We start from the raw sequence: 15,134 nt of genomic DNA, 5'->3' as shown, positions 1-15,134 counted from the left end.
AAATGCTGCAGTTTCAGGGTTAACTGGTTTGTATAGATAATCAGGGGAGGGTTCACATGGTGCGCCAGGTCACATGACTCACTTGTGGCCCACTGCTGTGCTTCTGCCAACTCCCTGTTAAACATAAACATGATGACACTCCTATGATGATAAGAGCCAGTACCTGGGAGACTGTGAATATATAAATATATTTGATTCAATCAAATAAGCACATCCTTCTTTCAGGTATTACGACAACTGTGTAGATATAAGAGCCAGTGGCTACAAGAGAGTGAGTACAGAACAATTAAGCACCGGAGTGTGGAGACATTATGGAGTTTTCTTCCACAGTGATCTTAGCTGGGCTGATCTTTGCTCTGCTGTGGATGTTGACTGCTAAAAACAGTAAGAAACATCGTTTGCCTCCAGGACCCTTTGCGTTTCCCCTCGTGGGAAACCTGCCGCAAATAGACAAGAAAAGACCATTTGAAAGCTTTCTTAAGGTGAGTCTCAACATGCATACATGTGCATTATTGCATTTTTCAAGGGTTTATTATGACAGGTTGAGAAGCTCAGTGCATAGTTTCTCTGTTTATCAGTTCAATTTGTGTGCATGCTTGATTTTGTATAAAAGATTGTAAATGTACATCAGAGTTGTTTCAAATGGTTGCTTTGGTCTTTTTTACCTTTAGTTCAGTAGAACCCATGGACCTGTGATGACGTTATACCTGGGCTGGAAGCGGGTGGTTGTCCTGGTGGGGTACGATGCAGTGAAAGAAGCCTTGGTGGACCAGGCAGATGAGTTCGCAGGCAGAGGGTCGGTGGGCTTTCTACAGAAAGCTACCAAGGGATATGGTAATAAAATATACTTTTTCTTTCTGCCTAAGCTAAAACTGTTTTCATTTGGTCCAAATATCAACTTCACAACTCACTCACACTCCACATCACTGATGACCAAATCAATCAGATTCAGGATTTAGTTAAAAAAATCCTCCTTTTTATTTAGAAAGGCTCTAACAACCTGCCTGAACACATCAACTTTTAACATTGTAAAACAAAAAAAACCTCAGATCTTCTGAACAAAGCTACAAGTTGGTCATTGTTCTCGCTTGAGAACAAAGCTGTAAGCCCATCATTTTGAGAAAAAAACATTTTTTATGTCTCAGATTTATCTGGTTCAGAATTCCACTTTATTTTCTATCATTCCATCTTTTTCATCATAACTGTTGTTTGTACATGTTCATTTCTGCTTCACTTTTTATCTAAAGCTCTTTCTTACCCAGATTTTGAAAGGCACTATATAAATGAAAATTATTTGCCTTTCTCACCATTTTAAAATCTGCCATCTCTGTCTTTGTGCATGGCTTCTCTTGCACAGCTGCATGTCAGTGAGCACACCTTTTTCCTGACAGGTTTAGTGATCAGTAATGGGGAACGCTGGCAGCAGCTGCGCCGTTTCACTCTGACAAGCCTACGAGATTTTGGGATGGGGCGTAAAGGGATGGAGGAGTGGATCCAAGAAGAGAGTCAACACTTGAAGGCTCGGATACGTTCAATCAAAGGTGAGTTTTCAGTTGTAGCAAAGACACTTACTAAAAAAATCACTGATCTTTTGGGTAATGCATCCGGTGGGATTCTTTCACTATTTTCTCATCTGTGCTTCAGTCCTGCAACTGAGATATCATATAACATATTTTCTGTTGTTCTCTCTAGTAAGAACATAAAGAATTTAGTTTAGCTTTTTCTATGTTCTTTCAGGTGAACCGTTCGACCCCACAATCCTGTTGAGTCGCTCTGTTTCCAATGTGATCTGCTGCTTGGTGTTTGGCCAGCGCTTTGGGTATGAAGATAAGCAATTTGTGAACCTTCTCAACATCATTGCAGCAGCTGTAATGTTTGGCAGCAGCCCGTGGGGGGTGGTAGGTACAAGGTTTCCATTTATTTTGCTTTAATCTGGGTTTTATTTGATGGTTTTGAAAATATTAAAGGTCAACAAATACCATTTCAGGAAAAGTTGAGAAATCTTCTAAAAATTAATGAGAAAAAAAATTTGTTTGATGAGAGTAAAGAAGACATAAAAAGTTTATAGAATATACAGTAGCAGATTTTTACAAGATTCTACAATTATATTGAATTGTGACAGGTGAGGGTGTCAAGATTAGGTATAAAAAGAATGTTCCCTCAAAGGCCTGTCCTTTTTAAGTAAGGAGGAGTCATAGCTTACCATTTTCTGTATATACCATTACACAGAGCTACTTATTTCAGTCCTACGAGGTGGAGTCCTGCAGGTTTTCAGTGTCTCCCTGCTCCAACACACCTGAATCAAATTAACAAGTCATTGTGCAAAACTTCATATGCTGTTGGATCCATTTAATCTGAAACAGGTGTGTTGGGGGAGTGATACATTAAAAACATGCAGGATTGCGGCCATTGTAAGACTGAATTGAGTAGCCCCAAAATATATTATATTATATTATATTATATTATATTATATTACATTACATTACATTACATTATATTATATTATATTATATTATATTATATTGTATTGTATTGTATTGTATTATATTATATTATATTATATTATATTATATTATATTATATTATATTATTAACATTGCTTTAAATATTGTGATTTTCCACAGCTGTACAACCTCTTCCCCAGGATCATGGAACATCTTCCTGGCTACCATCACACTGTTTTTGCCAATATCATGGAGATCAGACGATTTGTTAAGATGAAGATCAAAGAGCACAAAGAGACTCTGGACCCCAGCTCCCCAAGAGATTTTATTGACTGCTTCCTCATCCGAGGTGATCAGGTTAGAAAAAAATGTGTTTCATTAAAGGCCATTATTGCCTGATATTGCCATCATGATGGCTACATTGATCACAACGGCTTTCCTCTGCTGCCTATTCATGGTCACAATGTCCGGTTGGTTGGCCTCTGCCATTTTGTTGGTCTATATCTTGAAGTTCCACAGGATCTGAGCCTTCTCATTCTTCACCACCTTGGTAGGTATTGCCCATTGTGACCTAGGGGTCTGCAGTCCGTATTCTGCACAGCTGTTTCTGTTTACTATGCCAGCTACTTGGTTATGGCGTTCCATGTATTCTTTTTCTGCCAGTACCTTACATCCTGCTGTTAGGTACTGGATTGTTTCAGGGGCCTCTTTGCACAACCTGGAATTCTGCCTGGTGTGGTAGATCTGGACCTCAATTGCTTTGGTGCTCAAGGCTTATCTCTATGCTGCCATGACCAATGCCTCTGTGCCTTCCTTCAGTCTAGCCATTGGTAGGATTTGTTCATATCAGCCACTTTAGCTATCTGTCAGTGGTACATTCCATGCTATGGTTGTTCCCTCCCCATGTTGGTTCCTTTAGCTCCTTTTCCTCTATTTTCCACTGTCTGAGACATTCACTAAGTGTTTCCCACCAGATTTTCTACTTGGTCAGTGATCGTTTCAGGGCATATCACCCCCTAGCAAGCAGATGTTGTAACTGCGTGAAGTTTTCCAGGTATTTTGAACCACTTGACTGAAGTTGAGCGTGAAAGCAAACCAAACCAAACCAAACGGTGCAAAATTCTTTAGCATTCTCTGCCCAGTCACTCAGAGTTCTCTGGACTTTCCTGGTATGAATGCTCTATAAAACAGATTTTTGTACAGATCTTCTTCCCAAGTTTATACCATATGCTGGACACTTGTTGCCAACAACTCAAAGTGTATTTGAATCATGTGGATTAGTACTACATCCTAAAGCGCTCCTACTAATTCTTCATTTCAGGAAAAGGACAATTCAACAACCGAATTCCACTATAACAACTTAATTTCAACAGTGATGAATCTGTTCCTGGCTGGAACAGAAACCACCAGCTCCACCATCAGATATACTCTCAGTGTGCTGATCAAATACCCGGACATACAGGGTAGGTCCCCCCCAACAGAACAAACCCACTTTAAAACGGTTTTTAAAATGATGAATGTTTACTAGTTATCCTGTCTTTCCTAATAACGTATTAGGGTGTTTACATTTTTTTTCCTTCCTCCAGAGAAAATGCAACAGGAGATCGACACTGTAATTGGACGGGATCGATGTCCCAGCATGGAGGACCGGAAGTCCCTCCCTTTTACAGATGCTGTCATCCATGAGGTGCAACGTTTTCTGGACCTTGTCCCCTTTGGCGCCCCTCATTGTGCACTGAAGGACATCTCCTTCAGGGGTTATACAATCCCCAAGGTAGATTCAGTTTTAACATGTGATGTCTTCTGTATACTCACCAGCCAACCAGTTTGAGGCTGATCACTGACTTCTAAAACATTGTTGAATTCTAAAAATAAGCTGTCTTGTCTCAACAGGACACTCTGATTTTACCTTTCTTGCACTCTGTGCTGAAAGAGGAAAAGCATTGGGCAACTCCCGGGTCCTTCAACCCCCAACACTTCCTTGATCAGAATGGGAACTTCAAGAAAAATCCTTCATTCCTGCCATTTTCTGCAGGTAAACCAGCTGAGAAGTGATCAGTTATCACACAGGATGATTTCATTTTGAGATCTTACTCTTTCTGACTGTCTCCTCACAGGGAAAAGAGCCTGTGTTGGTGAGTCTCTGGCTCGCATGGAGCTCTTCCTCTTCATCGTATCCCTCCTGCAGGGTTTCACCTTTTCCTGCCCTGGTGGACCTGACAGCATCAACCTCGTTCCAGAGTACAGCAGCTTTGCCAATGTGCCTCGTAGGTACAAAATCATTGCAGCGCCACGTTAAAATGAAAAGGAGGACAGTTCACTGTAATGCTGATATTTGAAGGAATATGTGAACAGCGAACTGTGTTCACAGATAGTGATTTCTTCAGGTTTTCCTGGGTCCATGCAGTTACATTGTAAGTATTAAAAATTTTACGTTGAGGTACATTTCACTGAAATTGTTTCACAATTTTTAGACACAGTTCATCTCAGATTGGTGAACCTCTGTCAATCTTTATATCTAAAAGACTCTGCCTCTCTAAAATGCTCCTTTTATACCATGTTAGATGTTATGTCAACTGTTCCTAAAGTTCCTTTTGATTTGTGCCAATGACTTTTAGAGTGTTTTGTTGGCCCTGTTTCACCAATTTTAGAAACATGTTTTTTGTCATCAGAATTAAAATGAGCTAATATTTTCCATGAAATGATAAAATGTTGACGTTTTAACACCTGATGTGTTGTTCATGTTCTATTTGGTAATAAAATAGTGATTTATGAAATTTGCACATCTTTGCATTCTGGTTTTATTTACATTTCACAATGTTAAAACTTTTTGGAATTTGGTTTGTGTTGCTTCACTTTTAAACAGTCCTTTGTATAGTAACTACGACGTGTTTATGAGATATTGATCTGGTAAAAAGATATTATTCAACTTTACCAAACTACTAAACTTTTCAGTCTGAATTGATTTTAGGTTCTGACAGAACTGAAACATGTCTGTAGCAGCTGGAGTGATGTCAAACCGGTATTTCTAGGGTGGGGGAAGATTAGGGGGGTTGACCACATTCTGCAAGTCAAAGGGTTAACAGCTTTTTACAGATAATCAGGTGAGGGTGCGCTTGGCGTATGAGGTCACATGACTCACCTGTGGCCCACTGCTGCGCCTGCCAACTCCCTGGTAAACATAAACATAACGATACTCCTATATTCAAATGATGTCTGGAGCAGAGTACATTAACTTAAGACTCACGCATACTCTACAAAGCTATTCATCATTGTGGCATAATCCTGATGTCTGCATCAGGAAGAAATCTGTTTATTGGAAACAGTGGCACTAGAGAGGTTTAAGCACCATTAAGATCTATTTGAAGAAGGGATGTTTTGTCATATGATAAACTGTTGTAGAAATTTCATTTGGTGGGAAAAGAAAAGATAATTTTTGGAAATATTTGAAAATAAGGAGTTGTATTATCTCAAACTCATACAGTTTTACTGATGACATGGTGCTAGACTACATGAAACTTCCACTTTGAGAAAGAAAAGTCTCACATTTTTTTTTACAAAATTTCTAATTCTTCCCTCAGCAGCGACTCTAACCAGTTAAAGATGATTTGGCTGAGGGACCTTTGAGAGATTGAAAGTGATAAATGGGCAATAATTATTGCTGATTGTGGTAAATATGTGAGAGAGGCAAGGAGTAAACTTACACAATGTAATGTATTATATAGATACTATTACACACCATCTAGATTGCATCGGATGAAACTCCTGGCTGATGGTTTGTGTTGGAAATGTAAAGAGGAAACTGGAACTTTCTTACACTGTACGTGTGTCTTAATCAGACCTTTCTGGAAACAGAGTCTAAATATTATAATTAACTGGCTTGAAGCAGAAATCTCCTCAAATCCAGAGCTTGGCTGACTGAAGGACGAAGCTCAGCTACACGTCATAACCAAATGTAACTTTTCAGTAATTTTGGTTCAACAACAGCTTCCCGAGTCATTTTAAGACATTACAAGGCCTCAGAATCTCCACAGGTCAAAGACTGAAACTGCATCCTATCAATGTGAGTTTAGTAGGTTAAGTGATGACAAGGGGGAGGGCATGACCTCTTGGGACAGGTTTTGGGACAACATAAAAGTGGATAATAATCCTCTCTAGAATAGTTTTTTTTTTCATTCTTCTCTTACAGAAGCATAGAGCTGTCACCCAAATAAAACAAAATTAAAAAGTGTTTTTTTTTATAATGTTATAACAGGATAGTTTTATATTAAAAACGTGAACGTATCACATTATAATGTGATAGTTTATTGTAAAACCGTACAAGGCATATAACATAATAAGTTTTGTGGTATAACGTGGGCTGTAAACCATATTCGTCTTTGTATGGGGAAACTGTGAATAGGATAAAGTTGTACTTTATTGGTGAAGCTTGGGGGACACCGTGATATTGTTTAAGGCAAACAGGACCACGTGTTTGTGTCGGCAACTTATTTCTCCCAGTCCCAGCGGTGCATGGAGCCTTTATCATTTTCATTTTTATTTTCAGAAGACAGCCATGGGCATAATCACTGGTACACGTTATTAACCAAAGGCAGCACACACACTCTGTGGCAACTCAGACACACGCACACACCGTTTCACTGCGTGCAGGCAGATGATGTAGTACGAGTTTCTGCTTTCTATTTATTTATTTATTTTATGCTCTTAACACAAAATATGTCCAGTTAATTGTTAATTATATATTACCTGTTTCTGGATGGTGAAAGTGTGTCATGCATCAAGCCTTTGAAAAGTTCTATAAAAACTTGAATGAAGAAAAAAAAAACAATATAAAACTGCTTTCACTGTTCAGGTAAGAGAGCCAGTGACTTCCAGACTGTAACTATGGGAAATAATAATAATTAAAAAAAGTGATTTAAAGCTTGTGATTCAGATTTAAAGCGAGTCCACTGCGGTTTCTGGACCTTGACCACCTCAGACCTGGTCATGTTAAAATAAAAACAAAAACTAAATAATAAAAAAAACCTACAAAACCTAGAATGATTAGATCTTGAATTATTATTTTACAGAAGATAGAGGATTAATTACCACACTGTTGCTGATTTATGAAACCTTAATTCTTTTTTTGCAAAAAGAGGCATGGGTTTTATTAATTGATTATATATTTAAAGTCGACTGTGAAAAAACACAGAAGGGTGGGGGGAGGGGCGCAGTGGAAACGTCCTTTATCCCTTTAAGTCTGAAAGACGAATAACTTTTTCACATGATCTCACCAGTTACACAACTGTTTATGCCAGAGGCTGCGAAACAGAGAAGACAGAGCAAAGAAAGACAGAAAAAAACAAAGTGTGGAGACATTATGGAGTTTTCTACCACAGTGATCTTAGCCGGGCTGATCTTTGCTCTGCTGTGGTTGTTTACTGTAAAAAACAGTAAGAAGTATCGTTTGCCTCCGGGACCCTTTGCGTTTCCACTCATAGGAAACTTACTGCAAATTGACAAGAAAAGACCATTGGAAAGCTTTCTCAAAGTGAGTCTCAACATGCATTTATTTAAAAAAAAAAACGGAATTGTTTTTAGTTTTTGCAGTGACAGCTTGAGAAAATCAGCACACACGCTCTCTGTGTTGTTTACAAAGAAAGACCCCGTGTCCTCTAGAGGGTCCGCGGTTATTCACTTCTTATTTGTCTGCACTCTTTATTTTCTACATGGACACGCTGCCCGTTGGTGAAGTGCGGATCGATACTGATATTAATATCACCGATACCAATGTCACAACACCCGTTTGAAGTGTTAGAAAATGCATTCTTCAGCACACACAAAGTAAAATTGTGCATATACAGGAGCATGCAGGTACAGAGACAATGGAAATAATAAAACAGGGGCTTGTTTATTCAGTTATCCTTTTTAGTTTTTTATATGTGATGTATTTTTTACACACACACACACACACACACACACACATATATATATATATATATATATATATATGAATTTCTGGTACAGTACATGTCTCTGAGAAGGACATAACTAGCATAATTAGCATATTGCTAGTCATTTTGAATGTTCTCCAATAATAATGTTTGCTGTGTATTTTAGGCCTAATATATATATATATATATATATATATATATAAATTCTTTAAATATTTTCACCACACAAATTATTATGGGCTGTCTTGTCATTTATTCAAGCTGAATTAACGTAAAAGAAATCTCTTTAATCTGCAGGGTTTTTTGTGCTCATTTTATCAATGAGTGTAACATCATTTACACAGAATATTTTTTTTTGTATTATATCATTTAAAAGTATGTTTTTGTAACTGTCCTTGTGATCGGGTCATCTCTGTTATCTCTGTTATATAACCATGTAAAAATGTTGAAATAAAAACACGTGACCTGCATCCAGTGATGCCACCTCCTGCTGCAGAGAAATTTTGGAGGGAAGTATGGTATTTTTTACTTCTCCTCAAATTAAGATTTACAAAATGTTAAGAATAAACAAAAAGCATTTTAAACTGTTCTCTGGCAAGTTCTGCTAAGTTCTGCAAATTGAAGCATATTTCTCCAGTAACACTAAATGACTAGTGGTTTTCTTGAGGCTACGCAGCAGTTTAGTCCCAATCCTTTGATTTCACCAAACACTTTGATGATTGCTGATCATTCAAGATGCTTTTCTGACCACATTTCTTCCTGTAAGGTGATACTTCCCTACTATCCTTCCAGTTTTTTATAATGCCTTGGACCGTTCTTAACCAGGTTTTAGTAGTTTTAGAAACCTCTTCAGATATTTTGTTTGTTTGTTGCCAATAATCTGGCCATTTATAAGCAGATTAACATCTTTTCCACGACCACACAAGTGTTTTTCAACATGGTTTAAGAAATTAGTGCATCAGTTTGGATTAAAAACTTGCTGCAGGTGAAATATCATTCATGCAATAATCGTCCAATTGGAGGCTCTTACCTATTTGGTTAGTTAAATTCAGGTGGTGAGATGAGAAGTGTAATACAATTTTTATCATTGTTTCAGATGGTTGCTTTTGTGTTTTTTACCTTTAGTTCAGTGAAACCCATGGACCGGTGATGACGTTATACCTGGGCTGGCAGCGGGTGGTTGTCCTGGTGGGGTACGATGCAGTGAAAGAAGCATTGGTGGACCAGGCAGATGACTTCACAGGCAGAGGGTCGGTGGCTCTTATAAAAAAAGCTACCAAGGATTATGGTAATAAAAGATTCTTTTTGTTTCTGTCAAAGCTGAAACTGTTATCTGTCTGCACGTATTCCAAATCTCAGTTTCACTGCAATTTATTCAGCCCACATATCACTGGCTTCAAATCAGACTCAGAATTCAGTCCAAAATCAATTCATAATCAATTCAAGCCAATTAAATGTGATCCTATTGTTTCATGTTAGTCCTGTTTATAATAGCTGTGTTCATACAAGCCAAGTCATAAAAAAGAATTACCCTGCTGAGGAAACCAAGGGTCTACACTGAATCTTGACTTTGATTCAGTCCTCCATCCTGAGCTGCACGGGTGGTAGGCAAAGGTGGAAAGGACAATATTCCCTTTCAACAGGAAGGAAAAAGCTCTGTCAGAAACCAGCTCAGGGAGGGCGGCTGTCTGCATCAACCGTTTGGGGTGGAGAGGAGAGACCAACAGGCATCACAACTTTTAGCCAGGAAGACCTGCTGAGAGAGAAGAGGAGAAATACATGTTAATGATGCCAATACTGCCTTAAATATTTATACACAGAAAATACAAAACAGAGAGATGAAAATGGAAGGAAGTGCACAGTGCAAGTCTAAACCTATAGCGGCATCACTAAGGGATGCCTACATCACCCCTAACTATACGATCTATCAGAAAAGAAGGTTTTAAGCATGATCGTAAAAGTAGAGAGGGTGTCTGCATCCGAAACCCAAACTGGGAGCTGATCCCTTAAGCGAGGGGCCTGATAGCCGAAGGCTCTGCCTCACCTTCTCTTAAAGCCTCTAGGAACCACAAAGCAACCTGCAGTTTGAGTCAAGTGCTCTGTTAGGAAAACTCTGAGATCTTCTATGTACAACGCAGCTTGGTCATGGAGAGCTTCATATGTGAGGAGAAAAATGTGAAATTCTATTTTGGATTTAACAGGCAGCCAGTAAAAAGAAGCTAAAGCTGGACGAAGATGATCTCCCCTGCTAGTTCTATCAGATCCCTCGCTGCAGGATTTTGGATCAGCTGGAGACTTTTCCGAACATTTTTGGACAGAACAGCAAAGTTCAATAAAATGTTATTAATATATATTTCTTTCTGCTTTGCTTTTTATCTAAAGCTTTTTCTAACCCAATTTTTAACATGAGCATAAATACATAGATTAAAATGAATTTGTTTAAAATCTGCCATCTCTGTCTTTATTTCACTTCACACCTTTTGTCCTGACAGGTATAGGGATCAGTAATGGGGAACGTTGGCGACAGCTGCGCCGTTTCGCTCTGACAAGCCTGCGAGATTTTGGGATGGGACGTAAAGGGATGGAGGAGTGGATCCAAGAAGAGAGCCAACACTTAAGGGCTCGGATACGTTCATTCAAAGGTGAGTTTTCATTTGTAGCAAAGACACTTATTTAAAACACACCTGCATCGTCACGTACAATGAATTGCGTAGCTTTCATATCAAAAGATCTGTACGACCAAAACTGGGAAAGTACGTACGCCCAGAAATGTTCAGATGTATGAATCTGTGCCTACACTTGTTCCTGTGCATCTTTCCTTGATATATTCCAACAGATGTGGAACTGAGCGCAGCTCCCCAACCGCCTTGTCTCTTCCTATTATTAAATGTGTAAATAACAAAAAATATATGGCATGTTTTCACCTGTTAGTCCAAGTAACAATACGAAACACACCAGAAATGTCCACAAAGAAGAATTATTTAACAGAATATAAAAAATGTGGTTGAATCTGAGGTGGAGGGATGATAAAAGCGCATACACACACTGATAGTGGGTTGAAGATTTTTTCATTTTCATTTTTGAAAAAGAACTTTCTTTACTTTGAAAAACATTTGCATGATTGACAGAGACCTTCCTCAGCATTTTTCTGCACAGTAACTTTTCATCTCTATTTAGAACATTTGTGAGATGAGTTTAGTTTTTTTCTTTTTCCTTCCAGGTGAAGCTTTCAATCCCGCAATCTTGTTGAGCCGCACTGTGTCTAATGTGATCTGCTGCTTGGTATTTGGCCAGCGGTTCACTTATGAAGACAAGCAATTTCTGAACCTTCTCACAGTCATATCAACAATTGTAATGTTCGGCAGCAGCCCGTCGGGGGTGGTAAGTAGAAGCTTTTCTTCCATGTTTGTTTAGTTTAGTTTGCAAATGCCATTTCAGTAGAAAGTTGGGAAAACTTCTCTTAAAAATGTGGGAAATAATTCAGTTGGAAAATAGTTAAAAAGGCAAAAAAATTCTTGAAGATTCCACAATTACAAGTAATGAGTGACAGGTTAGGGTGCCAGGATTGGGTATAAAACAAGTGTCATCTAAAGAATAGAATAGAATAGAATAGGCATGTCCTTTATTGTCATTATACAGAATGTACAACAAGCTTCTCCTTTCCAGTGCAAAATCATGTCATTAAAACTATTAAAATGTAAATAACTAAGTAAGTATATAATATAATATAATATAATATAATATAATATAATATAATATAATATAATATAATATAATATGATATAACTGACTTGGACTCCCCATCACCAAGTAGGCAATATTATACAGAACACAACATAGAAAAACTGAACAGAGCACACAGACATACACAAAGAAACTATAAAACTTAAGATATTTGACATATCACATGGAAATAAATGGCAAATTAACCTGTTTTTTATGTTAAAGGGCCAAATAAAGACTTCATATTAAAAGAATTACTTTTCTTACCATTTTTAATGGGTCACGCCTTAAAAGGAATACAAAAAAAGATGATGAAAAAATTCAGGAAAGTCTGAATTTTTCTGTAACACAGTGGTATCTCATTCCCTCCTCTATTGGGGTGTTTCTTTTTATCAAATTCTGCATTTGTTCATGTGGTGAAAAAATAAATGATAATTTCCTACAATGATCCAGATAAAAAGGGCCATTCAGGTTTATTAAAACTTGAGCATGAGTAGAGAGTCATACTGAGTTACCAGCATGTCTGAAGAGTCTCTGAAGAGGAGAGGTGGGTTGTCTTTTTTATCTGTGGGTTGGCCTTGCAGGAACAATAGGATTACAGAGGCAGTTTGGTGTCTTAGGGCACATTCACACCAGCCTTTTTGATTTGAATCTGAGGCCGTTTCTCTTGGAAAGTCCACTTTGTTTGGGGTATTGTGAATGTGCAAGTGGACTCTGATTCGTTTCAAAGATGCTGACTCGGTCCACCTACAAATGTGGGTCTTGACCCTCTTCAAACAGACCAAGTACAGGAAGTGGACTATAAAACAAACTGCATTGTGGGTTCAGCACACGGCATCGTGGGTAAACACAACCAAATGATAAGCTGGTGTGTAACAGTATCTGGCTCTGGATGGTAGAAAGTTGGTCAGTGAAGACATTGAAAATCTGAAACAAATGTTGGATCTAAGTATTAAAAAAATATTTGATGATAACAGTAATGATAATAAAATAAACTTAAAACTTTTATTGCATTTAAGAAACAAATGACTGTATTCTCTACTGCTGTACTAAAGTGCACACACAGAAAAAGTGGAATGTTTCCACAGCTGTACAACATCTTCCCCTGGCTCATGGAACATCTTCCTGGACCCCAGCACACCGTTTTTGCCAATATCAAGGAGATCAGACACTTTGTCAAGATGAAGATCCAAGAGCACAAAGAGACTCTGGACCCCAGCTCCCCGAGAGACTTTATCGACTGCTTCCTAATCCGAAGTGATCAGGTTGTAACTTACCATAACATCTTCAAGTGCACCGTTGCCTGAAGTTGTTGGACACATGCTGCACTCAAACTGCATTTAAATAATTTAAATTAGTAGAGCATCCTCTTACTATTTTTTTCTTTTAGGAAAAGGATAATCCAGCAACAGAGTTTCACTATGAGAATTTGGTCTCAACAGTGATGAATCTGTTCCTGGCTGGAACGGAAACCACCAGCTCCACCATCAGATATGCCCTCAGTGTGCTGATCAAACACCCGGACATACAGGGTAGGTCTGTTAGCGTTAGCTGCTCATGTTAAAAGACCAAATAAATCTGACATGTGGGTCTACATACACAAAGACATCAGAGTATTGGGGAAAAATCTTGGTGTTTTAATCTGATTTCTTATAATCAGAGAATAATGATAAAGGATAACAGATTTTGCTGTCTACATGACCATTTTAATCATCTCAGGGATCTAGAATACAAACATTTTGGTGAGACATGCAACCAAAACTTTGTCGAGTGTGACTAACTTTTTCTTGTTTGCGTCGGTGCTCCTAACATTTCTCAGGTCTAGGTGCAAAACTTTAGTTTCCTTGAATGTCTTTCTGCGCATTCTGTGTTCATTACTTTATCAGAGAAGAATGCCACCATGATAACACGCCAATTAAAGGCAAAGGATGTGTTCTCTCCTCTGATTGGCTCTGATCAGCAACACTGTGTTGGTGTGAAGTTGTGACCAGTGCATAAAATTGGAAACAGTTGTAATATGTGGAATAATGTGGAATTTACAAAATCAGTGTGATCCAAACTACAAATGTTGATTGGTTATCCTGACTTTCTTAACAGTTCAGAATGTTTACATTTTTCTTCCTTCCTCCAGAGAAAATGCAACAGGAGATCGACACTGTAATTGGACGGGATCGATGTCCCAGCATGGAGGACCGGAAGTCCCTCCCTTTTACAGATGCTGCCATCCATGAGGTGCAACGTTTTCTGGACGTTGTCCCCTTCAGTCTCCCTCACTGTGCACTGAAGGACATCTCCTTCAGGGGTTATACAATCCCCAAGGTAGATTCAGTTTTAACATGTGATGTCTTCTGTATACTCATCAGCCAACCAGTCTGAGGCTGACCACTGACTTCTAAAACATTGTTGAATTCTAAAAATAAGCTGTCTTGTCTCAACAGGACACTCTGATTATACCTTTCTTGCACTCTGTGCTGAAAGAGGAAAAGCATTGGGCAACTCCCAGGTCCTTCAACCCCCAACACTTCCTTGATCAGAATGGGAACTTTAAAAAAAATCCTTCATTCCTGCCATTTTCTGCAGGTAAACCAGCTGAGAAGTGATCAGTTATCTCACAGAATGAGTCATTTTGAGCTATATATCTTATTCCTTCTGACTGTCTCCTCACAGGGAAAAGAGCCTGTGTTGGTGAGTCTCTGGCTCGCATGGAGCTCTTCGTCTTCATCGTATCTCTCCTGCAGAGTTTCACCTTTTCCTGCCCTGGTGGACCTGACAGCATCAACCTCGTTCCAGAGTACAGCAGCTTTGCCAATGTGCCTCGTAGGTACGAAATCATTGCCACCCCACGGTGAAAGGAAAAGCTGCATACTGCAAAATACCATATGCATCTACTTTGAGCTTTTGCATTAATTCTAATTAGTTTTTAATGTCTGTATGTTTTCTATTGTCTGCTTTCTTTACACAAAAGTCAAATGGATTCTATGTATAAAATTATATTATAAAATAAAGTCTTACCACTAACACTCTTTGGAAGGGA

At 38.5% G+C, this 15,134-nt stretch overlaps 2 protein-coding genes across 2 annotated transcripts in view; both read left to right on the top strand.

Annotated features, from left to right (window-relative positions):
- The first annotated feature begins 165 nt into the window (after positions 1-165).
- On the top strand, positions 166-15,120 carry LOC121645541. The gene is made up of 18 exons (XM_041994032.1): positions 166-482; positions 672-834; positions 1,392-1,541; positions 1,738-1,898; positions 2,625-2,801; positions 3,766-3,907; positions 4,031-4,218; positions 4,338-4,479; positions 4,562-4,740; positions 7,699-7,974; positions 9,503-9,665; positions 10,870-11,019; positions 11,598-11,758; positions 13,189-13,365; positions 13,491-13,632; positions 14,232-14,419; positions 14,539-14,680; positions 14,768-15,120. Exons 1-18 carry the CDS (start codon positions 312-314, stop codon positions 14,947-14,949), a joined length of 3,054 nt encoding a protein of 1,017 aa, XP_041849966.1. The 5' UTR covers positions 166-311; the 3' UTR covers positions 14,950-15,120.
- LOC121645883 (cytochrome P450 2G1-like) overlaps positions 7,762-15,134 on the top strand; it is a 35,367-nt gene continuing 27,994 nt past the window's right edge. The window contains exon 1 of the mRNA XM_041994642.1: positions 7,762-7,800. The gene's annotated coding sequence lies outside the window, so the exon portion shown is untranslated. The remainder of the gene's footprint in view (positions 7,801-15,134) is intronic.

The sequence above is a fragment of the Melanotaenia boesemani genome, chromosome 9 (assembly GCF_017639745.1).
Source record: "Melanotaenia boesemani isolate fMelBoe1 chromosome 9, fMelBoe1.pri, whole genome shotgun sequence".
In the NCBI taxonomy this organism is placed as follows: domain Eukaryota; kingdom Metazoa; phylum Chordata; class Actinopteri; order Atheriniformes; family Melanotaeniidae; genus Melanotaenia; species Melanotaenia boesemani.
This window is presented reverse-complemented; position numbering and strand designations above follow the sequence as displayed.